At 41.8% G+C, this 27,116-nt stretch overlaps 1 protein-coding gene across 2 annotated transcripts in view; it reads left to right on the top strand.

Moving 5' to 3' along the window:
* Window positions 1-26,863, top strand: part of Plek (pleckstrin) — a 34,996-nt gene extending 8,133 nt beyond the window's left edge. Inside the window, exons 2-10 of one of the 2 annotated variants that reach the window (XM_052198109.1) lie at window positions 3,951-4,106; window positions 4,430-4,611; window positions 6,337-6,428; window positions 9,078-9,262; window positions 11,669-11,773; window positions 13,752-13,835; window positions 15,209-15,278; window positions 16,769-16,901; window positions 24,863-26,863. In XM_052198109.1, the coding sequence (XP_052054069.1) occupies window positions 3,951-4,106; window positions 4,430-4,611; window positions 6,337-6,428; window positions 9,078-9,262; window positions 11,669-11,773; window positions 13,752-13,835; window positions 15,209-15,278; window positions 16,769-16,901; window positions 24,863-24,866 (1,011 nt within the window). In that variant the 3' untranslated portion in view covers window positions 24,867-26,863. Of the gene's footprint in view, window positions 1-3,950; window positions 4,107-4,429; window positions 4,612-6,336; window positions 6,429-9,077; window positions 9,263-11,668; window positions 11,774-13,751; window positions 13,836-15,208; window positions 15,279-16,768; window positions 16,906-24,862 lie in introns of those variants that run through there. The other variant, XM_052198110.1, reaches the window with a different exon arrangement.
* The last annotated feature ends 253 nt before the right edge of the window (window positions 26,864-27,116 follow it).

Below are 27,116 nucleotides of genomic sequence, written 5' to 3'. Positions count from 1 at the left end.
TCTTTTCTTTCAAGATGCCATAATTTCATTTTTCTTTATAGCTTCATAAAACTGCATATGTGTTTTTATTCATTCAGCTGGTGATGGAAATTGAGGCTGGTTCTTTGGCTTGGCTTTTGTATTCTAATAAATTTTATCATTCTAATGAATTTTAAAGTACATATTAATTACACTAACCTTTAACTCAATGATGGTATATAATAATTATCATGAACTTTCGATTTGTTTTCAGTTTTTATAAGTATTTCACAAAAAAATTCATTTTAAATATGATCATGTTTCATCCTTATAATTTCTGTTTGTGTTATGTAATGCTTTGAGATATATTATACCAGGTCCTATGAGGATGACTGGTTATCCAGTAGGAATTCTAAATTCTGCTCATAACCTAAAACCTAAAACAATTAAAATATTATATGAGATTTCTTTTTAGAAATGTGTATAAGGTGTATAGGGCTCACAAATGAATTTAATGTTTAGACTTAGCTTCCATCCTCAAAATATTATATGTATTTTAAAATCTGAAAAAAATAGAAAATCTGGAGCAATAGTATTCCCAGACGTTATTTTAAGAGTACCGTCATCCCTCCCTCTCCCTCCCTCTTTCTTTCTCTCATTTCTATTTATTTATCTACCTGTTTACCTATCTATTCATCTTTCATCTATATTAAACTGCAAAATCTTGCTAAATTGTATTAAGAAATTGACACAGATTCCAGAATTAAGCAGCTACTCAAGAACCAAAATGAAGATGGCAATAGATGGGAAGGGAAAGAGCATCCGTGAGGAACTGAGAAACCAGGACTCTACTCCAATTTCACACGGCCTGGGCAAGGGTGCCAACACAAGCCACTTCTGCTTCAGGCACTTTATTTGGGTGAAAAGAAACTTGAAGACAGACAGGGAAAGGTATAGGGCATCAAGAAGAGGAGGCTGTCTGAGTGACAAACCAGTGGCTTGTAGCAATCGCAAGCAGACAGAGAAGCTACTCCAAATTCCTTCATCATACCTTACCACATCACTTTCAAGCTTGGGAGAAAGTTAAATTTCTATAAGTGGCAATATAACTCTTTTTGTACAAAGTGCCTGCCTTTTCTTTGTCTTAATGACATCACATTAACTTTCACATGAACTGCCAGACATTCTTCTATGGTCCCCAGGCATGTGTTCCAAACACTCCACCTCATTGTGTAGTGAGGTTGTCCTCCCCTTTATAAGCATTAGGCACTCTACTGAATGCATGGCAGTATCTTACTGTGTTCTGAATCTCTCTTCTCCTGATAAATAGTTATGCTGACTTTTTTTTTAAATTTTAGGACTTTTGGATATCTTCTTGAATGGCATACCCATTTAATGCTGAGGTTCATTTTAAAAATGGAGCTTTACTTATTAGTTTTCAGGATATATGGTTTGTAAATTAAAATAATTGAAGTTGTAAACCAGGAGAGAATTCAATTAAAATTATTTCATGTATTGTCTGTCATAGTGTTCATTTTTGGAAAAGGCTAATCATTGCTAGCCTGGTCAGTTTTTCTTCCATGGTGGAAAATGATAGCACATTTTAGCAGAAAAAAATATTTTAGGCCTAGAGTAAAGGAAGTGTTTGAACAAGCAAAATGACCATTCCATCAGTGTTCATTCTCTCTGCATAAATAGTTTTCCTTTTGACAAATGGACCCTGATAAGGGGGCCTGTGTGTTTCATGATGTGCATTTCCCCGGATATCCTGGGAAATGGTTGATAATTCTATTTTTGGTAGTCACAAAGGGGTGTCACTGTCGATCAAAGAATAGAGGCCAAAAACCAATTGCCTTACTTTCTAAACTCTCTGAGCATAGAGACCAGAAAGGACTTCCTTGGTCTAGCACAGTGGTTAACTTAAAAACAAGATTTTATTAAATTTTTGACAATTCGTATATTTTCATTACATCCACCCCCTACTCCTCCCTCAGTCCCTCCCACATCCATCTCCACATCTTTGCCCTGTCTTTTTATTTTCCCATTAACTCCAATTTGTTCTACCCTTCCACCAAAATGTGGTTCACCCACCAGGAGCCACATTTTAAAGGAAGTCTGGCTGTTCTCTCCTAAGAGATCATGGGTGTCTATAGATCCCCAGTGATAAATGGCGGCTTGGGAACTCTTTCCATGCTATGCTAGAACACTGACTGGCTTGATCCTTTAAAGGTCTTCAGCTGCTGTGAATTCATGAGTTTCATGTTGCTGTAATGTCCAGAGGACACTGTTTTCCTCTGGTCCCCCCTGGCCTTAGGCTCTTAGAATCTTTCCACTCTCATTTCTACAGGGGTGCTTGAGCCTGGGGAAGAGGGTGGGTGACATCAGTGTTCCACTTGTGGCTGAACACCCACTGGCACTCGTTCTCTGCACTTTAAACAGCTGTGTGTTTCTTATCAACCACAGTCCACTGCACAAAATGTTCACTGATCTACAGGAAGAGACACACAAATTAAAAGGCAGGTTGATACTTTGTTCCTTTAGTAGAAGACCAGTAGTAGGTTCAACCCTGGCACCCATAGGTTTTTGGTGTGATTACAGTACCAGACATGCCTTTGCTCCTAAGAGTGGACCTTAAAGTCCAATTAGGCAGTAGTTGGTTAGTTCTCTCCTATCATGTGTTTGAATTCTGGTCATCAGTATCAGAAGAAAGAAAGAGCCTTTCTGCTGAGCAATCTCACAAACTACAGAATACACAAACTAAATGCAAACTCCTCTTTCTGCCTATATCATAGAAAGAAAAAAAAGAGAAAAGAACAAAGGCAACAATAAGTATTTTGTTGAAAATATTTTTCTTGTTCTTTTTGAGAGAACTAATCTCTACAATGCAAATGTTGTGACACTACATGTACACAGATGTGTACACACACACACACACATACACACAGAAAAGCTTGCTGATAGTTCCTCCTCATAGAAGTTGGGTAATACGGATGTGGTTTTAGTAAAGGGTGGTGAAAGGCAAAGGCTCTGGGTAACATGTAGACAACAAGAAGGACCAGTCATATTTCTCAGTAATTTGGTATTTTTGAAAGCGTCTTCTCTTTCATCATTTTAATGAACATGAGCTCTGTACTCATGCACGATGCAGTGAAAGGACCTATAATGCCAATCTCTGGAAAGGAAAGACAACGCCATGATGGCAACTCAATTGTAGGTGCTACTTAGGCTTTGTCAACTTGACACAAACCTTCCCTCTGGGAAGAGGGAATCTCAGCTGAGGAACAGCCTACATCGGATTAGCCTGTGGGCGACTGGTAAAGAAGGGCTCAGTTTGGAAGGATAGAAGGCTGTTAAGAAAGGTAGCAGGACATGCCAGGGAAAGCAAGCCAATAACCAGCATTCCTTCATGGTCTCTGCTTCAATTCATGCCTCCAGGCTCCTGCCTTGAGCTCCTGCCCTGACTTTTCTCCATGATAGAGACAAACCCTTTAACCACCAGGTTGCTTTGGGTCAGTGTTGTTTTGTTGTTGTTGTTGTTTCTTTTTATTTTTTTGTTTTGGTTTTTTTTGAACAACAGTAGCAGAATGCTAATTTGGACTGAGTATCTAAGGAAGCATACAGCCAAGTTTTAGGATGCAAAGAACAGTTGGTGAGGAAAGAGGGAGGAGACCTTCAGATCAAGGCCACAAAGGACAGTTGGCCACTAAGCTGAACCTTAATGACAGAGAGAGGGAGGGGAGAGCTAAGAGAGGCAGAGTTTGGAAGGGGCAGTCTGCACGACCAGCTCAAAGCAAATGGTAACATGTCAGAGATATAATTTTGTCTCAAGACGTCATTGCTTTGGGAGGATTCATGTGGTGTCCACAGAGACTGTCACAAAATACTTTTAAAGTCAACTCCAGGAAGGTATGAATCTGTTTTGTTAAGTGGAAAGCTCAGGTTGCACATTGTCCTGTCCACACCAGCGTCTCACCTCTTTCTTCTTGTTATAGGGAAGTGTGTTTAATACCTGGAAACCCATGTGGGTTGTACTGCTAGAAGACGGAATTGAGTTTTATAAGAAGAAAAGTGACAACAGCCCCAAGGGGATGATCCCGCTGAAAGGAAGTACTCTCACTAGCCCCTGCCAAGACTTTGGCAAACGTATGGTGAGTTGATATCATGAGCCACCGAGACCCTTGTGATACCTGTTGACCTTGGGTGCTCTTTTCAAACTCTGCCTCTCCTAACTCTCCCCCCCACTCTCTATTCTTAAGGCTCAGTTTATGGACCTAGCTGTGTTACCTACTGACCTTGGGTCCATCTGATTTTAGCAGTGTTTTCTGATTAAGCGTCCCCTCTTATTAAGGTCCATTTGTTACCCTGGCATTGGGTTCTCTCTGCCAAAACAGGATTGCATCAACTGCTGTTTCATGAAGGGCCTTAGACCTTGAACCGGGTCATTTCTAATGGAATATCTTTTGGTTTTCAGTTCGTGGTAAAAATCACTACAACCAAACAGCAGGACCACTTCTTCCAGGCAGCCTTCCTGGAGGAAAGAGATGCTTGGGTTCGGGACATCAAGAAAGCCATTAAATGCATTGAAGGAGGCCAGAAGTTTGCAAGAAAATCCACAAGGAGGTCCATTCGTCTGCCAGAGACAATTGATTTGGGGTAATTTTCTGAATTTGCCTCTCTCCACCCTTTGGTATTAGTGATAGGGTGGTGGCAGAGAACAACAGGGAATCCCTAGTCCCAGCAGAGAGTGGGTAATGGGTTCTTTGCAGTGTTCTATAATCTGCTCTAATCACAAGTGCTTTTTTCTCCAGTATATTCCTCTTGGTATATTTGCCTTTTGTGTTAAGCATGGCCTGAAACAAGAGACTCATTAGGAAGACTCTCACATTGGCTGCTTAATATGTCTGATAAGAATTCAGTTCATGTGGGCTGGAGCTGCAAGTGGTCTCTGAGAGGGGACGAGACATATACTTTCTGTACAACTAATATTGGCATGCCACAGGAATAGAATCATGGGAACCTCCATGAGACTTAGCACTTCTCTCACTTGGGTAAAGTCCCAAGAGAAGACTTGGTCTGGTATTGCCATAGCCACTGGTTTCAGACCTCATGTGATTGGCTGGCACTATCAGAATTAAGTGGGAAAAGATGTTCAAACTATACGGGAGCACAGAGTCTTAGACTTATTCAGACAAGGTTACTTTTAGTTTATTATTCCAGGGGAAAAAACTAAGAGGCCACTATTTTACCTTACCACTTTCAGGGAAAGAAGATAAGCTTAAAAAAATCTCTTTCTTTAAGGCTTAAAGAAAGCCTTAACCAATGGCTTGCTCAAAAGCTTGTGAGGAATTGGGGGACTTATCTTTCCCTTGCTTTAACAAATATCTAAAAGAATCAACTTAGGAAAGGGAGAGATTTATGGTGGGTCAAAGTGTGTCCTTTGACCTATTGCTTTTAGCCTTACAGTGGAGACTGGGGCCAGCACAGCATGGTAAATATAATATTTATGATAAATATCATGGTAGATAGCTTGTCTGTCCACTTGGTATTTGAAATATGAAAGAAAGAATTTAGATTCCCATATCTCCACTGGGAACATGCCCACAAATAACTCAAAAAGTGCTCACTGTGTGTGTGTGTACATGTGTGTGTACCTACATGTGGGTCCATGTGCATATGTGTACAGGTGCACATGGTGTCTGGAGGCTGATTTCAGACACCTTACCTTCTCAAATGCCCTCCTGACTGTTAGCCCAAAGTCTCTCTGGAGCCCACTGACTCACTCAGTTAGATTAGCTGGCCAGCCTGCCACAGTGATCCTTCCTGTCTCTGCCCCCACAGTGCTGACAAGGTACTGTGCCCCACTTTTTTTGGTGGCTGTTGGGGATCCAAACTCTGGTTTTCATACTCCCATGGAAAACACTTTACTAAAAGAGTCATTCTGACCACATTTCTTGAATCTGCAACCACCTTCAAACAGCACCAAACTGGGGCACAAACCTTTCAGGTACAGGTTTTTGCAGGACATGTCAGATCCAAACTGTTGCAGGGCCTTTAAAGATCTTTGTTCCTGTACATGGTCGCAGGAACTCCCAATCTTTAGCAAATAATAGGGCAACTCTTCATCTCAGGCACCAGGATGAAATCAACAAAGAAATCAACGAATTTAAGGGATATTAAGCACATCTGGTAAATGCTTTGCAGGTCATGTGATTATGTAAGTTGGAGCACTGTCCTTTAACTCCTGCTGGTCTGACAGACAGAGGAGGCTCGGGGCTATGCTATGCAATGCTGGAACTTAGTTTGTGAAAACCCATCCGAGGTAGTTCATCATTCTGAAATGCTCCTCTCCTCCTTCACCTCCGTTTCATCTCTGCGCAGGGCTTTGTATCTGTCTATGAAAGACCCTGAAAAAGGAATAAAGGAACTGAATCTGGAGAAGGACAAGAAGGTCTTTAATCACTGCTTCACAGGTAAAATGATGTGCACTCCCAAAGCGGGCCGCTGAGGAGGGAACAAGACAAAAGAATTCTACCTGTGCGGAAAGAGTAATAATGGGGCAAAAGCCTTTGGTTTTGTTCAGGACTTCAGAATCACAGCTACATCGACCAAGCATCTCTTTTCTCCAATACTTGGCATTATGTTGAAAAAGTATTGGGAAAGGGCACAGCTCCATGTACTGCAACCCATGCAGGGAGAAACAGGAATTCAGATATGTAGTATAAAGATCTAAATAGTAATGTTAGGGTGTTAGAGACTGGACACAGTAAGGTAGTAGGCGTTTACACCGTGTGCCCGTAGCTGTGGAAACTCAATCACTATAAACACACTGCCTGGTTTCAAACCCTGCATCTGCAGCTTACTACCCACAAAACCCCAGGCAATGGTCAGTTATTCTGTGCTTTCCATGTATACAGTGGGGGAAGGCAGAGGGTACCTACTTCTCAGGCTTATTTTATAGTGGAACAGTACCTGACCCATGCTTGAGTGCTAAGCTTTCGAGGCATTAGGATGATTAAAGAGGTTGTGTATCTAAGTAACAGCGCCGTGATTTTGGAAAAGACGAAGCACTAAGAATCGCCGAGGTGAACCTCAATTTGACCTCAAAGTAGAGGGAGTTTGTGGGGAAGATTTCTGATGATTAGTTATGGTGGAAATGTGCAGGATATAATCCGGAAAAATAAACTTATCAGCTGGAAAATCTGATGGCTCATTATAGAAAACGAAATCGGATGTATAGTTTGGGAGTGTGTCAGACACTCAGCATAGTAAACATGCTTGCAAGAGATGCCACAGGGATACAACTTGGAGGAATTATAGTAGTTTAAGCATCTGAGAAGATGTCAGGTCCACATGAAGTCCATGAAAATGGCTTAGGTCAGAGTCAGGAAGGAGAAGAGGAAATGATGTGATTTGTGCCGTGGGGATGTGGGACTTGAGAAAATGCAGGGAGTAGCCCGTTAGCATCAAGTCAGGATTAAGCTGCAGCATCAAGCTTACTTAGGGACACAACAAAAGCAAGGCAGGATCCAAGGCTGCAGGACAGAGGTCACTGTGAGAGAACCCCAGGCCAAAGGAATAAGAAAGGGTTCCTGTGTAGACTCGGCTGGCAGAACTAGCCCGGACTTGTTTTCTGTTGAATATAAGAGTATTTACTAAGATTCAAGTCCTTCCTGTGGATGGCCTTTATAGGTTCTAGAACTCTCCATGAGTGGAGTCTTCGTGTGATTCAGGCAGTCTCAGCTGAGAGGCAGAGATTAGGAGGCACTCAGCGCTCACATGCAGTGGAGTGCCCTGATAGCTCACGACAAAGAACCCAGGCTGAGGTTGTCGTTCAGACTCCAGCACACCCAGTCAAACAAGCACCACTCAAATGTGAGGCATACAAAATGAAGGCCTAGGAGGCCAACGGAGGGAGGCCCGACGTTATTTCAACTCCCCAAGTCTTTAGCTGCTTATTTTTCAAATGGAGCCAGTAATTGCTACCTCTTTTTCGAGGCTGTGAGGATTGAAGCGAGAATGCCTTCACAGAGAAAGAAATGGGGGTAAGAATTTCCAGGTGTGAAACTCATGGTGTGCTCACTCTCTGAACGAGGTCATGGCTCTGTCAGGTGTCCCACACCCAATGCTGCAGCTCCAGAGATCAGGGCTAGTTGGGCGTCACTGTGTGAAGTTGGAAAGAACACACTTTGTGAATGCAAAGCTTCAGGTTTAGCTTTCGAATAAGATGCAAAGAAAATTATAAATTTTCTTTATTTCATTACCTGTGCAATGTTCTCTTGAGAATAAAGCTAAATAACATGACTACTCAGTCCCTGCCTGACCCTTAAAAGGCATGATGATAAACACAAGTAATACAAGCCAATTTTAATCTAGGGCACACATCCCATTGTGCTATTTGATAATTAACAACTTGAAGTGTCTCTTTGTTGGCAGATTTCTTAATTCAGCATTAGACTCTCCTCAATGACCCACATCTTCCTCTTCCTCTAGACACCTCATGCCTTCTTCTCACCAGCTCCATCTCTGGTCTCATGGGCTGCAATGTGACTCTGCCTTTGTCCACAAGTCTGCTTCTTGCTATGCGGGGCCCTCAGCTCCTATCTCAAATACTTGCAAACATCTTCTTGTATTTTAGGTCTCAGCTCAGGTACTTTCTTTATCAATCCTTTTCTGATTTGACCCAATCATTCATCATACCACAATATTGACTTAGAGCAAAATTTTTTAACTTTAATGTTTGCATTTTCACTAGTTAATCGGCCCACAACTATCTTGTATGCAGTAATTGAGAATCTTGTACAAGCTCAGTCAATGTGTGAGGTAGTAAAAATAATTTATATATTTCTTTTTAAAGTACTTTTAAGTATTCATATGTATATGCATATACACAAATGTTTGTGTGTACATGTGTGTCAAGGTGCACACACGCATGCTTTAACTTTTGCACGATTCTTTCTGTTTCCAAATATCTGTCTTACTAATTTTGTTTTTCCTTCTTGGAGTCCAGGGAAGATGAGACCAGATGGACTCTGTGTGTCCTGGAGCCAGCAGGTGGTTGGGAGTCAGTGGCTTGTGGCTTGGGAAGGAGATTTAGCTTTCCCTTTGATGTTCTCATGCAGGTAGTGGTGTCATTGACTGGCTGGTTTCTAACAAGCAAGTTCGGAATCGCCAGGAAGCCCTCATGATCTCTGCTTCCCTGCTCAGTGAAGGGTACCTGCAGCCTGCTGGAGATCTGTCCAAGAACGCAGCAGATGGAATAGCTGAAAACCCTTTCCTGGACAGCCCTGATGCTTTCTACTACTTTGTAAGTGTGAGAAGCTTCCCACTTGTGCTCAGGGACATAGGGTTGGGGTAGATTTTTGAAGGATAAATAATTTATAGCCACATATGCAAAGAGAATGTGTAGTCGTGAAGAGATCTGAAGGCTGGAAAGGCTGGAAGGAGAAGGTAGCCGAGCTGGTGAGATGGCTCAGAGGGAAAGGTGTTTGCTACCAAGTTTGATGGCTTGAGTTCAGTCCCCAAAACCTGGATGGTGGAAGGGGGAGCCACCTCCTGCATGCTGCCCTTTGATGGTTGGATCTTCACACTAACTCAGGCTTCCTCCTGCTGTGAACTCCCTTCTAAATGTTGTAAATGTTGTAAGGCCACCTGGGAGCGCCAATGGCCGGGCTCCACCTCCACACTTCCCTAACAGCCATAAGGGCTATTTTCTAAGAGCTGTAATGACCATTCCCAGCCCAGAGGCAGAAGAGTGACCCAGTCTCACCCATCAAGAAAAAAAAAATCCCACCAATGCCTGAGTTTACCCCAAGGATCAGGCTGCATTAATTCGTCCAACGCAGACCTCCACAGAAAGCCACCCTCCTGCCCAGTTTTCTGCTGCTTCTTACCCTAGCAGAGCTAGCCACCTCCTGGGTTTTTCTCTCCCAATAAATCTTTTGTGTGAGCTTTGTATTGTGCCCTGTAACTTTGTGGCATTTTTGGCTCTCAACTCTCAGGATACCTTTTGGAGCAGACCTGTAACAGTTTTTCTGGAGCAGGGCTTTTTCTGGGAAACCTCTGCTTTCCAGAGAGGAGCTGGAACACTTACCCTGGGGAAATCCTTGCCGGAGAGAGCAAAGTGGTTACAGTTGCACTGGGGAAACTCCCCCTGTCTGGAGGAGTGCATTTGTAGGGAAAACCTTTCCTTTAGGAGCTACAATACTTCACTGACCTCCATCCCCACTCAGTGGCATGCACGTTCTCATATATATTCAATCTCCCCTCAGACACACACAAATAAACAAATATTTAAAAAACGCATACTAGAAGCTATGAAGTCACAAGGCCCATAAAGCATCTCTTACACCCCTGCTTCCTAGACTTTTCAGTTGCTTCCTCCAATGCTGCCCTCTCCAAGCGAACAGTTTAAAGAAAATGATTGTTTACCTGAATAGCTTTCTGTCACTCACCTTTGAAATTTTATTATTTTTATTCTAAGTCAGTGGTTCTCAACCTTTTTAATGCAGTGACACTTTAATACAGTTCCCCTTGAAATGGGGAATCCTGACCACAAGACTATTTTTGTTGGTACTCTGTAACTCTGATCTTGCTACTGTTCTTAATCTAACATAAATAGCTGTGTTTTCCAGTGGTCTTAGGTGACCCTGTAAAAGGGTTCTTTGATCTCCAAAGAGATCAGAACCTACAGGCTGAGAACCAGTGTTCTAAACAATCATTTAATTTGTTTTAGTTAAGATTACATTGTGTGCAAGTGCTTGGCACTTGCTGTCCTAGACGGTGGGAACATGGCAGTGGGAAGACGACAGCATCCGTCCTGCTATGATGTCCTTTTCTGAGGGCTGCCCGTGAAATCACAAGTGTGATGAGCTGTCTGTGTCCAAATAGACAATAAAATATTCACTGTGCTTTTATATGCATTCCCACCCATCACCTTGTGTATTTCTTATGCTATGTTTACTGAGATGGCTGAACTCATATTATGTAACATGACCCTACCTAGGGATCATACGACAATTTCAGCAACTGTGGACTTCTAGGGGGATTTTCCACAGCTTTGTTTCTATTTCGGATCAGAATGCAGAAGTTAGGAAAGCTCTGTGGAGGACCATCCAGCTTGTACAAACGCAGTGAACATCCCAGACAGAGGCTCATTTCACTTCTGGGGAAGTTCCGCTATCAGCACTTGGTCATGCTTCAGACCTTGGGTCTAACTTTTTATAGTCATTTAAATGAAAGGTGCTAAATTATCTCCTCGCAGCAGCTCCCCCCTCCTCTGTGTGGTTTGTCACTCTCTTAGAGCTTAGTATCCTGACCTCCGGGCAGAGGTGGTGTACATGCTTTTGGTTCTCTCAAGGCGAGAGATGGGTGGAGCTGGGTGACAAATCATGGTGGAGAGGGTTGCATCAGAGTGCTGTCTGATTTCAAAGATGTGGCCATGAGAAAGAAGATATTGCTGAGCCAGACGTAGGATGTTACCCGGAGAATCACAGAAAATGAAAGGCTACTGGTCATATCACACGTGAATAGAGACACATAAGGAGCAGCAACCAGGTGCCAGAGAATGACAGAGGCTTAGACAGCCAGTCCGGGTAACCCTGAAGCTTCAGGTCAAGGTGCATGCAACAGAGAGGCTGGCAGGAGGGGTGTGGCCATCACTAGAGCCATGTACTTGAGACTAATAAGAACCTGCTGCATGGTTTCTCAACAGCCAGACAGTGGATTCTTCTGTGAGGAGAACTCCAGTGATGACGATGTCATCCTGAAAGAGGAATTCAGAGGGGTTATCATCAAGCAGGGATGTTTACTGAAGCAGGTGGGTGACCGCCACTATTTCACCTTGGCCTTCCTCCCTTTTCAAACCTTCCAATTCTTTTCTAAATCATGACTGTGGGCAGAGGGTGGTGATGCATGTTCAGAATCTCAGCATTCACTCATAAAGCTGAACCCCAGATGCCTGTGAACTCGAGGCCAGCCTGGACTAAACTGTGAGACTTTATCTCAAAGAGGCAAAGCAAGAGTAACAAATGAAAAAAAAAAGGCAAGGTTATTAAATAGTATTTAGTTTGTTTGACCAATAATAAACAGAAAATGAAACCCACAAAGTGAAAGACAAAATGTAGATGATGAAGGCCTGGCTCCGGCCTGGGTCAGGCAGGGCAGAAAATGCCCCCCAAAATAGTGGGATGCTTCTTTTGCCCATGTCATGTTGATGAATAGTATTTTAAGAAAATATTGCCCTTTCTTCTTTTAATAGTGAGAAATAAGTTTCCAAGAGATGCCATTAAAAAGATAAAAATATTTCATGGCAAAGTACTTCAAAGTGGCTGGAAAATAGAAACATGCACACTCTCTGGTAACCTTTAAGAGCAAAAAGGTGCCACCCAGACTGGAGAAGCCTGGTCAGATGCAAAACTATGACATGACGCCGACTTTACAGGAACAGTAGGTTAGGTCAGGTCCTGCTCAGAGGCAGGGGCACAGGCACAGTACAAGTATGTGTGCTGGTGTGTGTGTGTGTGTGTGTGTGTGTGTAGTGTTAAGTGCAATTTAAGGTACAATGCAGCTTCTTTTCAAGGAGTTCAGAAGGAGGAAGTATCAATTTCTAGGGGCCGTAGTTTGGACAGCTCTGTTTTGACTGACAAGCTTGGGTCTTGGGTTACAAAAGTTTTTCTTTGTTGTATGTGTCATTGCCATAACCTCTAAATTTAATCACATTAATTTAGTTACGGATATGATGATAGGGGAGTTTCCCTAAAAGCTCTTTATTTGCATATGAGCCCAAAATTTGCTCAAGCTGCGTTTGTCCCGTCTAGTGCCCACATGCCTTTCAGGACATATTTGAGCATAAGGCAAATGGGGAATTACCAAGGGGCAGGAGGAGAGTCCTAGTTTATTGTGTGGAAGAGGATGCTTGTGTAGCTCCAGCGAGGTGAGAATCCAGGTTGCCAAGTGCATTTCTTGTAAATAAAGAGATGTGTTTGTAGTCCAATACAAGCAGAATCCTGTGTTACCCAGTTTCCTGCCTCAGTCCTTTACCTCATGAGTAACCCTGGTTCATATCAGAACCACCAGGGAGCAAATTCAACAATGTTCTTTATGTTCTTCAAAACATCAGCTCTTCTTCCATTGCTGCTTGGAGTTCACCAGAGTTAACCTGTAGAGAAGGTTCTCACTTTCACTAAAAAGAATGTCTGAGTTGCACACTCCACAGACGGGAAGAAGCTGTGTCTAGCTGGAGAACTGTGTTTCCCTCCCCGATTCTTCTCACTTTTATTTCAAGAGAAATAATCATACTCGCTAAATGGAATCAGTACAGGGATGAACCAATAACTGTGGCTTATATTCGGTCTAATCCTTTTTGTTTATTTTCTATTACAACATCTCTCTCATTTAATTCTTTGAGCTCTATATTTATACCTAGTATTTTATTTGTGTTTTGTTATAGTCTCTTTCCTTATGAGTCATTAACTCCTCAAAGATCAGGGCCATTTCTTGAGCTGAGTTACATACCCAACCCTGCTCAATATGTTACATACAGTAGTATGCCATTTCACATAATTCTACTGCCGGAAGACAGCAGAGGACTATTTTAACTTATCCATGTGATTCAATAACATTTGCCTTATTAACTGGTCTTGGTGCTGGCTCCTGGAGAAAGACATGGTGCAGGACCCAGTAATTCACCGTGGCCTTCTTTTACCCTGTGTCTCAGCAGACTTCCTATGTATGCACTGTGTATAGAGTGATGCTACCCACTCATCTGTCATTTCCCTATGTTGTTTTTGGTACAGGGGCACCGGAGGAAAAACTGGAAAGTCAGGAAATTCATTCTAAGAGAAGACCCGGCCTACCTGCACTACTATGACCCTGCTGGGGTGAGGTTTTGTGTAGATAAGTAATATCTACACAAATAGAAGCTTTGCAGTGTGGATGAGCTGGGGTCATGCCGTGCTGTTTGCATAGGTTTCCATCCTCAGGTTTCTTCTTAGTCTGTTACTTTTTTCTACCATTTCCCATGGCAATATCTGAGTTCTTGCATCTCCAGGAGTTGAAGACAATATCAGTATATTATATGTATTTGTTTAACTCAGTATAAGTTATTTTGTCCCAATATATATGTATATATATATATATATATATATATATATCACTTTAATATATATTTATTTATATATATGTTTCTCTTAACATTCAAATAATGGGTTTCATCATGACATTTCTACACACATCCACCTTCTTTGTTGCCATTCCCCTGCCCCAGTGCTCTCTTCTGTCCTCTCTTCTCCACTCCCATTCGATTCTCCCCCCCCCCCACGCCATAAACAGTCCTCTTGCCTTCCTGTCTCATACAGTCTTCACAGCCTCCCCCCTCCTCCCTTTCATACCTTTCCTCCTCATTTTCCAGTGTCTTCACAGGAGAAAACTCGAGGGGTAGTCACCTTTCTGAGTCTGGCTTAACTTGCTTTAACAAAATGGCCTACAGTTCATTCCATTTTCCTGCAAGTATCAATAGTTTGATATTTTACAGCTGTATGTGACACACTTTCATTACCCACCATCCAATCTAACATCCCTGTTGAACTTCAGTGTATTTCCTCCTTTTAGCCTTTTGAGGACCCTCCAACTTTGATTTCCGTAGTGGCTGTCTCAGTTTACATTCCCTGCAGGAGTGTGTAAGGATTCATTTTTCTTCATATCCTCGCCATTATTTCCTATTTTATTTTTATGCAGTCATTCTGACTGGGGTGAGATAGAACCTCAATGTGCTTTTGATTTGCACTTCAAATACATATTGACTGCGTGTGCTTCTTCTTTTGAGAACTGTCTATCCATTTCATTAGCCCAAGTTTTAATTTGATGATTTTTCCTTCATATTTTCTTTAGGAGTCCTTTATATATTTCAGATACTAACTAATGCTATGTTTGGTGTAGACTTGTCCAAGGTTTTCTCCTGCTCTGTAAGCATCTCTTCACTCTGCTCATTTTACTCCACTGATGTGGAGAAGGGTTTCAATTTCCTGCATCCCACTTGTCAGTTCCCGTTATTTTCTGTGCTGCTGGCGTCCTTTCCAGGAAGCCCATTCCTAAACATCCACTTGAAAGGGAGGGTAGACATTCCGCAAAGGACTTTCTTCCATCTCTCTCTTCTCTTACCAGACAGACTGTCCCTGTGCTAGGTCTGCAGCAATGGGACCAGGCAGGCCCACAATGTGTACTCTGGAGACCCAGCAGCCCCTCTCTCCTCTAGGGTGAAGATCCCCTGGGAGCAGTCCACTTGAGAGGCTGTGTGGTGACATCAGTAGAGAGCAGTCCTGATGGTAAGAAGGACCTTCGTTATAGCTTGTATAGTATAGTTATTACGCACAAATTAACTGTCTAAAAATTTTGGAGGGAGTTAAGTGTCATCCCTTCCCAAGAGCTGACCCACCTTTCAGAACTTAGGGAAAGGGGTGTTTTTGTGCATGCCTTGAGTATGTCACTGAATAATGATAGAAAAATCCATTACCTCCAAACCAGCTTCCATAGAGAGCTTGACCGCGACTCCTGATGCTGTGACTTTCCTTAAAGGAAATGATCATGGACTTATCCATATAAGGAAATGTTCCGGAACAAACGGAACACCAGTGCAGTGAGCTGAATGCTCAGTGGGAAGAACACAGGGCATGATTGGCTAATTCTGTGCTACTTAGTCTGCCACAAACACCACTGTGAGCCATGCCACCATCCTGGACCTCAGTTATGGCTCTGAAAATAAGGCTCTAGCCGGACAGTGGTGGCGCACGCCTTTAATCCCAGCACTTGGGAGGCAAAGGCAGGTGGATTTCTGATTTAGAGGCCAACCTGGTCTACAGAGTGAGTTCCAGGACAGTCAGGACTACACAGAGAAACCCTGTCTCGAAAAAACCAAAAAAAAAAAAAAAAAAAAAAGAAAGAAAGAAAGAAAGGAAGGAAGGAAGAAAGAAAAAAGAGAAAAAAGAAAAAAGAAAATAAGGGGCTGAACTAGATGCCTTTGCCACATGGATTAACCTGTTGGGCCCAGAGGACCCAGGGTGTCACTGAGATGTGGTGTCTACAGCCTGCTTTCATTTTTCTTCCCTGTTACATGCCAGGCTTTTTCTTTCTGCCTTATTTTATTTAAAAAAAATCATATTTTTGAGCACAAAATTACATAGAAAACTATGTAACAATGACCGAATTTCAACAGGAATAACTATACCACAATTTGTTTTGTTTGATGCATGCTTATCTGTTTTTATCTCTTGATAATTTTTCTTGAATCAAACGAAGGCATGTAAGGGGAGCAAACCATGGGCGCACTCTGCCTTGACATTCTGGGTTTATTTGTTTTTTCATCTTTTATTAAGAGCTCAGACCTAGGTCTTAGTTTAGACTATAATTACAAGACTGATGTTAGATCTGGTTCGGGTTCATTATATATGCATGCTTGTATATATCAATATACATACCTTTTAATATAATGTGTATTGAGCTTGGCTCTAGGTTGACATTATAGGCAAAACAAAGGAACTCCTTAAACACCATCAGAGTTACCCAATAGATGCTATTGGTGTTCAGAGGCAAGAAATTTAACTAATGATGAAGGAAAATATTTCTCCTTGAATATTATACATGTTTCCTAAAAATCAGTCTATATAGCTATCTTTACAAATACTGCCTATATCCTTAGACAATAAATATGCATTTAGATTTTAGGAGCCTGCGAGACAGGCATTTCATGACTTGGGGGACAAAAAGGGACAGGTGAGTTTCTGGTACCCACGGGTTATTTTACTTTCTCTCTTACCAGGTAAGAAGAATGATGAAGAGAACCTCTTTGAGATCATCACAGCAGATGAAATCCATTATTACTTGCAGGCGGCCACTTCCAAGGAACGTACTGAGTGGATCAAAGCCATCCAGGTGGCCGCGAGGACTGGGAAGTAAGGACAATATTCAAGTCCTCGTCCCCTCCTGAGGAAAGCCCATGTGTAGATAAACTCAGTGCATGACTTGTCCATTCTATGGCAATTCAACCAAAAAGAACCTGGGAGTCGACGGTGTCTGCCTGCATGTCACTAACCAGGTGCCGCATGGTGCTGCCTGTGCCTCTCCACTCAGTCTGGTCTCTCCACCCTATATACGTCCAGAAACCAGATAATGAGCTATGCTGGTGGGCTACGTAGCCTTTCCAGGCCTTCAGGACTCTTGTGGAAAATGAAGGCATAGACTAGGATATCTCTGAGGTCCTCTCTAGGTTGAAAAAAAGCTAAAGAGCCAATAAGCACATAATGCCCTGTGATTGTAATCGCCACGGAAGTGAAACCACCTCCACCTGTCCTGCAGGTGTCCTGTCTTTGGTCGGGTAGTGGGTTCTTGCCTCTCATCATGTGTGCCTGGTCTCTTTAGACATCAACTGTTTGAAACTGTTGTCAAAGTGTGCTGGTAACACTAAGAATTCTCCTTGTTCTCTGATCTCATAACTGTTGTTCACAGCTTCATGGTCATGTAGCTCATGCATACATTTCTCAAAGGTTTCCGCCTTCAGCTTTTGCTGTTGTAGTTCCTGAGGAACCTACACAAGGAAGTCAGGGGCAGCTGAGGGTCTTTCTACATGCCAAAGCTGCTTAGATCAAGATCTGAAGTGGGGTGGGGTCATCCCTTTGTTCTTTTCTGGAATATGATGCATCATTTCTTACAATCATACGGCAACCCTTAAGCCCTTGAGTTTTTCTTATGTTTTACAGAACTTAGTTCATTCAGGGTCCTTGCCTGTGTGAGGGGCATGGGTAGTGACCTGGCTGGTGTGTCTCCCCGATCTGCAGAGAGACATGGGATTGGATTGCAAAGCAGGCTGAATAGATGGCAGTTCTGTCAGCACGAAGGGTCTGGCGTCTATGCAGAGCATGTGCTGAAGGCTATCAATGCCACGAAGTTCTGTTAGACCCTCTGGTCTCAGAGTCATGAAGTTCTCCAGTCTTAAGAGTAAACAGCTCCCATTTGGACTCTGAGAGATTTCTGGTCTTGTTACTAGTCAGAGCTGATTCAAAAATTAGGAACTTGCCTAGGATTTTTCAGTCTGACTAATTACTCCTGTCCTAAAGTATAAAACCAGGTATTCATGTAAAGAAGTATTTTAAAAATTATCATTATTTTTATGTGTATGGGTGTTTTGCCTGTGTGTATGTATGTGTACCATGTGCTACACCTGGTTTCTATGGAACCAAGAAGAGGGTACTAGATGTCCTCATGCTGGAATTATGGATGATTGTATGTGTGTGTGTGTGTGTGTGTGTGTGTGTGTGTGTGTGTTAGGGGGGGGGGAGGTTGGAATTGAACCCAGATCCTCTGGAGGTATAGCCAGAGTTCTTAGCCCTGTGTCATATTGCCAGCACTAAGAATATTTTTCTAACTCCATATTTAGTTCTGTGGTGCAAGTAAAGAAAGGGGAGAACATTTTCCGATTCTATAGCTCCTCTTTTGCAAGGGTTCAATTCCTTTGTGCCGGCATGTGGCTCTGGCTATTCTCAGGTTATTTGATTGATGGCTGAGCGGCAAAAGGCTATCCTTTTCTTTGACTCTTTAGCACTTTGTCTTTATAGAATGCACACAACATTTTATTTACAGTTAGTCTTCAAATAATCATGCACGTGGAGTCAGCATCTAGCTTAGTGTCTTCTGGTATGCTGGCTTTGTTTCACCTCTCATTAACTGCTTTGGATTTATATGATTCACTTCTGTGATCTGAGTAGTGTTTTATTTTATTTCTTAAATCATTTGCATATTCTTGTCATTTAAAGCAAAACAATAGTTAGAGACTGAAGCAATTAAGGCTCGGTAGTTAAGAGTGCTTGCTGTTTTTGCAGAGGACTGGGATTCCGTTCCCTGGTCCATATGGTGGCTCACAACTGTCTGTAATCCCAATTCCAGGGATCCAACACCCTTTTCTGGACTTCAAAGGTACTGGAGACATGTGGAATACATGCATGCATCCAGGCAAGCACTCACACAATAAAACAAAAGTAAATAAGTCTTCTTTTCAAGCCAGTTTACTTTAGGGAATAATAAAATACACCCACACTGAAGACTTGGTTTAAGGCTAAGGTAGAGTGTACTTCTTGTTTTTCACACATATCACCTCAACTACAATCCTCTGACAAATGAAAAGACCCATTAAGTACACATTAAGTACACACCCAAGCTTCCTTCTTTCGGGCTGCTAGGGATGCTGAAATTTCATCTCTGTGACAGCCTAGTGACTGAGATGTCAGGTACCTAGTAATACAGATGTCTGCAACGGCTTGCAGCATGGTGAAGGCTTCCTAACGTAAGCAGTTGCCTTCTCCTCACTCCTGAGCTGTCTCTCGACAAAACAGGTACTTAGGGAATATTTAAATGTGCTATTTATATGTGAGCAACTTTTTGGCCTACAAATAAAACTCAGATCCCGTTGGGCACATTAATAAGATAACAGACATGATTTGAGCACTGTCATGGTAGCCACCACCCTCAGGATGCATGTGAAGGGTGCAGAAGCTGATGATTCTTCTTGCAGGGCAGCTGATGCTGTTAAGAAAGGCTGGACAGTTTTCCCCCTCAGTATTCCAACTTAAAGTGGGGAGAAAGAAGGTGGTTTTGTTACCAGCCGCAGAGGTTTTAAGAAATAAGATACAAGCCAGGTATAGTGGCATACATACGTAAGCCCGGAGCTTGTGAGATCATGGTAGGAGGATGGTGGGTTTAGAGCAACACAGTGAGACCACAGAAATAAGTAAAGAAAGAAGGAAGGAGCAGAAGACAAGGTGATAAAAGGAGGCAAAGATCTTCCTGTCTCATACAACTGATAGACAAATAAAACCTCAATCTTAAAAATGAATCACCTGTCAGAGGTCAAGATCTTACAGGCTGAAATGCGGTACTGACTTAAGGATCAATGTTTGGTTTTTCTTACACACACACACACACACACACACACACACACACACACACACACACACACACACTGGGCCATAGGGAGTGACTTTCAAAGCAGAATGAGGAAATTACTTAAATGAAGACATCGATAACCATTTGGTGCTTGTCAGGAGATAGCAAAGAAAACTCACCGAAGTGTGGAGCCCATTTCCTATGGATTCTTGGGAGAGTGATGTAACCTCCTCTGGCCCCCACCTTTAGGGCAAAAAAGAAGACAGGAAGGTAATTGCACAACAGTTCAGATTGTATTCTGTGTTCTCTAAATACAGGGTTTAAAACCATGCAGGACGTGTTAGGAGAAGTAGAGAAAATGGTAGCAAAAAAAGAAAGTAATGGGGAAGTTCAAAAAGGTAAAAAGTTGCTTAAAAATAGAGTGAAATTATACCCCCGCCGTGTTTGGCCTAGTTTCAGGGCAAAATGAACATAAAATTTAGAAGTCACTAGAGGAGACAAAGCAGGCAGGGGGAGAAACACACAAGGATGTTCGTGGCAAGCCTTAGATGTGATGGGGACTGCACTGCTGGAGCCTGGGATGGGGCTCAGATGCAGGCCTGTGACGTGTAGTTACAGCCCCCCCTTAGTATCAGTTCTGGTAGTCAGCATTCTACCACTGCAACAAATGTCTCAGATACGCCAACTTATCGAGAGAAGGGTTTATTTTGGCTCACAGTTTCCATTAACAGTTGCCTGGCCTCTGGTTTGGGGCTTCTGGTAACTATTTTATACCAGCAGAGAGCAGGTTCTGGTTGTGGGTGTGGTTAGCAATGGAAAAGATTCGGGGGCACTCACATTCTCTGCAGACACATGTTCCCAGCGACCAGAAGACCTACTACTAGACCTCTTACAGATTCTCCTGTCTCCTAACAGAGCTACATAGGAACCCAAACCTTAGCCACATGAGCCTTTCGGTGAGATCCAATTGTGGCAGCCTCTTTGTTAAAATGAAATTAGTGTTGCTAAAATGAGATTGGTGTTGCTGTTAGGATCAAATAGAGCAATATGTATGAACTACCTGGTATGTTTGGACACACTTCAAACTCTAGCTTCCCTTCCTTTTTCTTTTCTTCCCTTGAAGGCATTCATGGGAATCTAAGGCAATGGTTTTCAATTTTAAAAACTTTATCACAATTGCCTAGAATTCTATTGTTCAACATTCCTGTATAAAATTTGCTCCAGACCCCTTGCCCTATAGTTTCAGCATATTCAAAGCCCAGTTTACCTGACTTCTGAATCTATACATGCTCTTAAGCTCACAGTCCTGTCGTAGATATACTTAGCTCTTCCCAGCTTTTGATCTCTGTCTTGTTTCCATAGCAACACTGGTAACTGTGCTCTGGCTCCTGTCCTATCAGCTACAGCAGCATTTCCTGTTAGCACACAGCCAACCCTCACTCTGGGTTCTGGGTTTTATGTGGCCTAAGGGAAACCTCTATGGTCAAATGTAGCTAAGCAAAGGTCTCCACCCATGGGCACTGGTCTTGAGGTTTTGGGGGATTCTACTCTGTGATATGTTCTTACAAACATTTTTTTCTGGACTGATTAGGATGTGTTTACACACACACACACACACACACACACACCACACACACACACACACACACACACACTGGGTACTCATGAGTTTTAAACTTCCCTCTGGATGAGCAGCAAGAAGCATTCACATATACACAGGAAAAACCTGAAGCATGAATAAAACCTAGGGTGTGTCAACAATCAGAAAATTTTCCCAAACATGTGTGAAAAATCAATACATACATAAATAAATAAATACATGAACATACGTGGAGATTCATCAGCCATTAAGGAAGTGCTAACTGAGGCCACAGCAAAGCGGTACCATAGACTTGGGGGGGTTGTACAAACCAACATAGAGTAACATCCTGAGTTTTGACCAGGGAATGGAACACCTGAGCCTTTACAATGGTACAGTTCAATTACTGTGAGAAGTACAGTGGTACAGATACATTGAAGAACAGCCTGTGGGAAGACTTAAAGCATTAGGCAGATCCTCTCTACTCCAATCCTTCATCCATAGCCAAGGGAAATAATAGCACACATCCATGCAGAACTTTTCTGAGTGTCCATCATTTGTAGCTGTCAAAACAAGAAAATGATCCAGACATTTTAGCAGATATAGTAGTAAAAAAACAAATTGTATGTATTCATACAATGACATACTTTACACAATAAAGGAGTGAATTCTTTGTATGTATACCATGGGTAAATCACAGAACAAGTAGGCTCGGAGAAAAGATGTATAGACTGTGTAATTCTAATGACATGAGATTCTAGAAGCTGCACACTAATCTATAGTGATAGAAAACCGATCAGTGGGTACTTGGGTGTGGGAAAGAGACTGGAAGGAAGTGGGTGGAAGGAAGCACAAAGGAAGGGAAAAGCATTTGAGAGGGCTGGGAACCTCCATCTAGAAGGTTGCATTAGTGTCTCAGGTACATAGGAATATCAGCACCTGCTAAGTTGTGCATCATAGACGCCATGTGTTGTGTGACAGGAGGCTTTGCACAGTGGAGGCTCTGTATCTGGCTTCAGCACGAGTAGTTGCCTTGTCAACTCTCCATGTACCACTTGGCATTCTTCTGGAAGTGGTTTGGGGGAAGCCAGCAGCCTATATAGCCCCATCCCTTATATTTGGTGCAGTAAGAAGTATCTTATGATTAGATGTGCACAAACCAGAGTGCTTTGGAAGTGGTGTTCAACCTGAAAATTCTTGCTTTTTCTTGATATATATATATATATATCAAATGCCTCCCCCCATTGCTTTTAACTTGACAGTCTTCCTAAAGTTGTTGGCTAGGCTCCTGACTGCATAAATACTGTATAAAGACATTTGAGGATCTCCCTTACCTACTCAGGATCTTACTGAGTAGGACTGGTTATTCCTTATACCCATGCAAGCACACAAAAGAATGTAGAAGGAAGTGGTTTTTTGGGACTATATGTGTGGTTCAGTGATAAAGTATTTTATATAGAGTTCAGGGGCCTGGATTCAATTCTTAGTACCACCAAAATTTTTTTTTAAATTTTAAAGACAACCCATTCTTGACTTCTCCGGACAGTCATTCTGTTCTGTGGATTACTGATTTGTTCAACTTTCAAGACAAAAGCAGAAACCAACTTGTGATCTTACTCTTTGACTTCCCATTGAACATCTATTTTTTCTCTTTAGATTCTGCATCTTCAAGTCTGTCAAATATAAGTAGTATGGTCAGACAGAATCTCATCTTACCATCTTGTTAGGGGTCTAGTGTCATGTCAGAACCTAAGTGACATGTCTCATGTCAGCAGGAATCTTTCCTTTATTGTCAATGTCTTAACACACAAGGGAAGTAACATCTGGTTGCCTTATTTGTAGATTTTATTGGAGTCAATGTGAAATCAGAAGACTCAGGGCCTAGTTGGTTCATCTATTTCTTGTTTCAGTGACTGGCCTGGATGGTTAGCAGTGTATCTAGCCACTCACTATGATCTTTTTACTTATCTGGCTGTGACAAGTAAACTGAAGAGGGTAAAAGTTGAAGCTAGAAATAAGACAATGAATAATTCACTCAAGAAACAACACTGACCTAGGGCAGACAGAGTAGCCTTGCATATGAAAGTTGTCCCATTTGGAATACATATTTGTCGTAATCTCATTGAAAGGTCATACTAAGTAATGTGGGAAGAATGGGTAAGAGGAAAGGAAGGGTGACACACAGTGCCCTGAGTATTGGATGAAACGTGCAACTCTTTGCTGAGGTGCGAAGATCGAGAGACGCAGAGTACGTACTCCATCTCACTAAGACTGCCACCTATACGTATTTCAAATGGGACTTCTTACATATGCAGGGCTACCTTGTCTGGTCTCAGTTCCTGTTGTTCCTTAAGCAACTATTCATCTATTTCTCATTATATTTCTATATAGAGCATTAGCATTTAAGGCTGTGGGGCTAGTTTTCTTATATATGACATGCTTTGAGCTATTTAAGTAGAGGGTAGATTCGAAGAAATGGTAAGGATCAAATGAAACATTCCTCTTTTAGTGGAGAACTGAGTATTGAGGACGTGTTGCAGGGCTGTGCTGAGTTTGAAGTCAGTAAGAGACAACCCTGAAAAAAAAAGAGAGACACCCCTGACCTTGAATTGCTGTTTGGAAAATGGAAGCCGAGTTCTTAGCAGAGAGGAGTGAGATGTAGATACTTAGAAAGCAATAGGGAAAATGTCCAGGTTCTGAGGTAAAATGCAAGAATCTACTGGGGTCTCACACTTTTTACTTATGTTATATAGTTTTTCTCTTTGTCCTATGTGTTCACATCACCAATACGATGGCAGTAGGTATAATCCACTGTGCATATAAGCTCCCAAATCAGCGATGCAAATGCAAGTTTCTCCAACTGCACTTGAACAGGAGCTAAACAGCTTTGAGTTCTTCCACATTCTAATTGTGACACAGGCACAGACTTAAATGAGCACTGGAGAATGCTATCCAAAATGATCAGCATGAATGTGTCAGGTGGCAAGCACAGGTAGAGTAGAAATACCGCATACTTACTTATCAATTTGGTAAACATATCCTTTTTTCAATGTTTATCTGTAGGTTGTACTTGAGATATAACAATGCTGTCTGTATCTATGTATGAGACAATAGAGAGGAGACTAGTCTACCTTCTTAAGAATCATTTGTCTTCCTTGGGAGATTGATAAGGTGCTGGAGTTATCTTGTGAAATAAGTAATTCGTTTGCAAGGGTAATGATGATATAGTTTGTTTTGGCATTATTATTATTATTATTATTGAGAAATGACAAATCTCCCTAGTTTTGCCAATAGCCATTTATATAATATGTATCCCACCAGGAACCATATCAACTATGTTGTTACAAGTGTTGTTTTGTTTCAAACTCACGCTGAATCGTCTTTACTGTGGTTGTACAGATGAGGACACCAAGAATCATCAAGGTGAAGCTGACTGGTAAAGATTCTACAACCGGGAGAGCAGAGATGGAATCCAAGGGCAGACTTTGAACTCCGAGTCGGCATTCTGTTTTGTCTTCACCTTCCTCACATGCTTTCACGGTGTATCATTTTAATGTATTGTTTATTTAATATTCACTGAAGCAAGAGTTCTCAAGCTTTGTAGGTCTGTTCTCTGCACCCCAGCACTCGAATAAAGCAATTGTGCCTGCATAACTTACTACTGGAAGTCTGGAGACCTCACAGATAGTCCAGAAGTCTCAAGGCTGGAGGAGGATGAGGCCTTTCATCTCGTTATATGCTGAGTTCTCCCCCGTTTTCTTCTCACCTGAATAAAACAATTACCATGACACTTCATACAACACATAAGTCCTCAGCCTACAAGTGTCCCTTGTTCTTCCACCCTTCTGCTCAATGCCATTTCCCCAATGAATAAGGCTGTCAGTTGGGTCCTTAGGAAAGCTGAGTCTGAGAAACATATTAAGAAGGAGAAAGGACAGTATTAAAATAGACAAAAGTGCAAGGAAATAGAGGAAACTTCAACATAAATCTAACAATGGGGTTGTCCTAGAAAGAATAGCAAGGGACCATCTTCCCCTGACCAAACAGGACACCAGGTCCTTTTTCTCGTGCAGAGAAATGACATTAAGTGACAATATATGTATGGTCTAATGAGCAGTATGTATGATCTCTCTAATTACTCAGAGTCTTATAAGGAAAAAAGACAGAAAGAACAGAGACAAGAGACTCTTGGTAAGAAGCATAAGGGTGGACATATGGGAGTGGGTGTAAAGTGTGAGGATGTGTGTGTCATATTCTAATAGCCCCAGAAGCTTCCATCCTCAAATCACTTGGCCTGCAATAACCACAGCCCTAGCACAAAGGACACATTAATGTAATCACAGTGGTGGACAGAGAGGCTGCATACAGGAACAACAGCATTGGCTTCAACTTTCCAACCTTATTTAGCTACAGCCACTTCAGAGTGTCTAGCATATGAGCAGTGAAGACCAGTGCTGAACCCTGTGTGGCATTCTTCAAGGAAATGAACAAGTTATATGATAGGTTGGTTATATTTCATTCTGAATATTTTGTCCTAATGAGAACAGATGATGAATCTAGCTGTGGATTTCTCTTTCTTATTCAGAGTACTCTATTTAGAGACAAAGTGTCCACATACTATAATGTCTAGTTAGAGAGTTATTGTAGGTGGGAAAAGGAAATATACCCATTTTCTGGGTCTAGCACATCCCTCAATCCCTCAATCACATTATCTCGAGTCTGCCTAGTGCACCAGTTACCAATTCTTAATCCATGTTAAGAATATACTTCTTATAATTCATATTTCTGGTTTTAGATCAAAACCCTACCATTCACTGTCTGGATTCACTTCAAGAGCCTCCAAATGGATTTCTGTACCCTACAACTATACTCCAATCTAATATGTATATGTATATATATATATATATCACTAAACTCTACATTAAATGAAGGACCCTTAAATATCTAATGTTTATCTTCAAAACTTCAGCTCATCTCCAATGTTTCTATTGCTTGTACCATAGAGTCTAAGGTGGGTGAACTGTAGTGGTTAATAATGTCAACTTGACTAGACTGGGAGATGCTTAATGTGTAGGGAATCAGTTTAGCACATATATAAATATGTCTGTAGGGAGAATTTTAAAAGATAATTAATTCATGATAGCTCTGACTTAGTGAATGGGTAGTTTAATCCATTGGTAGATTTAAGACTACCAATTGGAAGGTGGTGGAACTTTGCAAGTTGGAGGAAGAAGGTCAATGTGGGTGTATCCTGGGGGAGGCATATCTTGGCCTCTCCTGTTATCACTCTGCAATGATTACTGTCTGTCATAATGTGCCCTTCCCTGGTTCACCACTCTCAATGACCATGGTGGACTGAAACCCTTAAATTTGTGTACTAAAAACAACTCCTTCTTCTAAGTTGTTTCTGATGTTCATTTTGTCACAGCATCAAACAGAGCACATAAATTTGTACATAAGCAAGGGGGTGGTGTCCTTGTTGGTCAAACATGAATTTTCATAAAATTCAGGAGTAAGATGAGAAACTTAATAAGATCTTGTAATTAAGCAGAAATGCAAACAAATAGCTGGGCAGGGAAGAAGTGTCCACTGGTGCCATAAGGACATGATTGGTAGGCGTGGAGCCAATGGCCTTCTGATGGAATCTGAAGCC

This window comes from Apodemus sylvaticus, chromosome 11, assembly GCF_947179515.1.
Source record: "Apodemus sylvaticus chromosome 11, mApoSyl1.1, whole genome shotgun sequence".
Classification (NCBI taxonomy): Eukaryota; Metazoa; Chordata; class Mammalia; order Rodentia; family Muridae; genus Apodemus; species Apodemus sylvaticus.
Note: the sequence above shows the minus strand (reverse complement) of the source record. Positions and strands in the feature narration are given on the sequence as shown.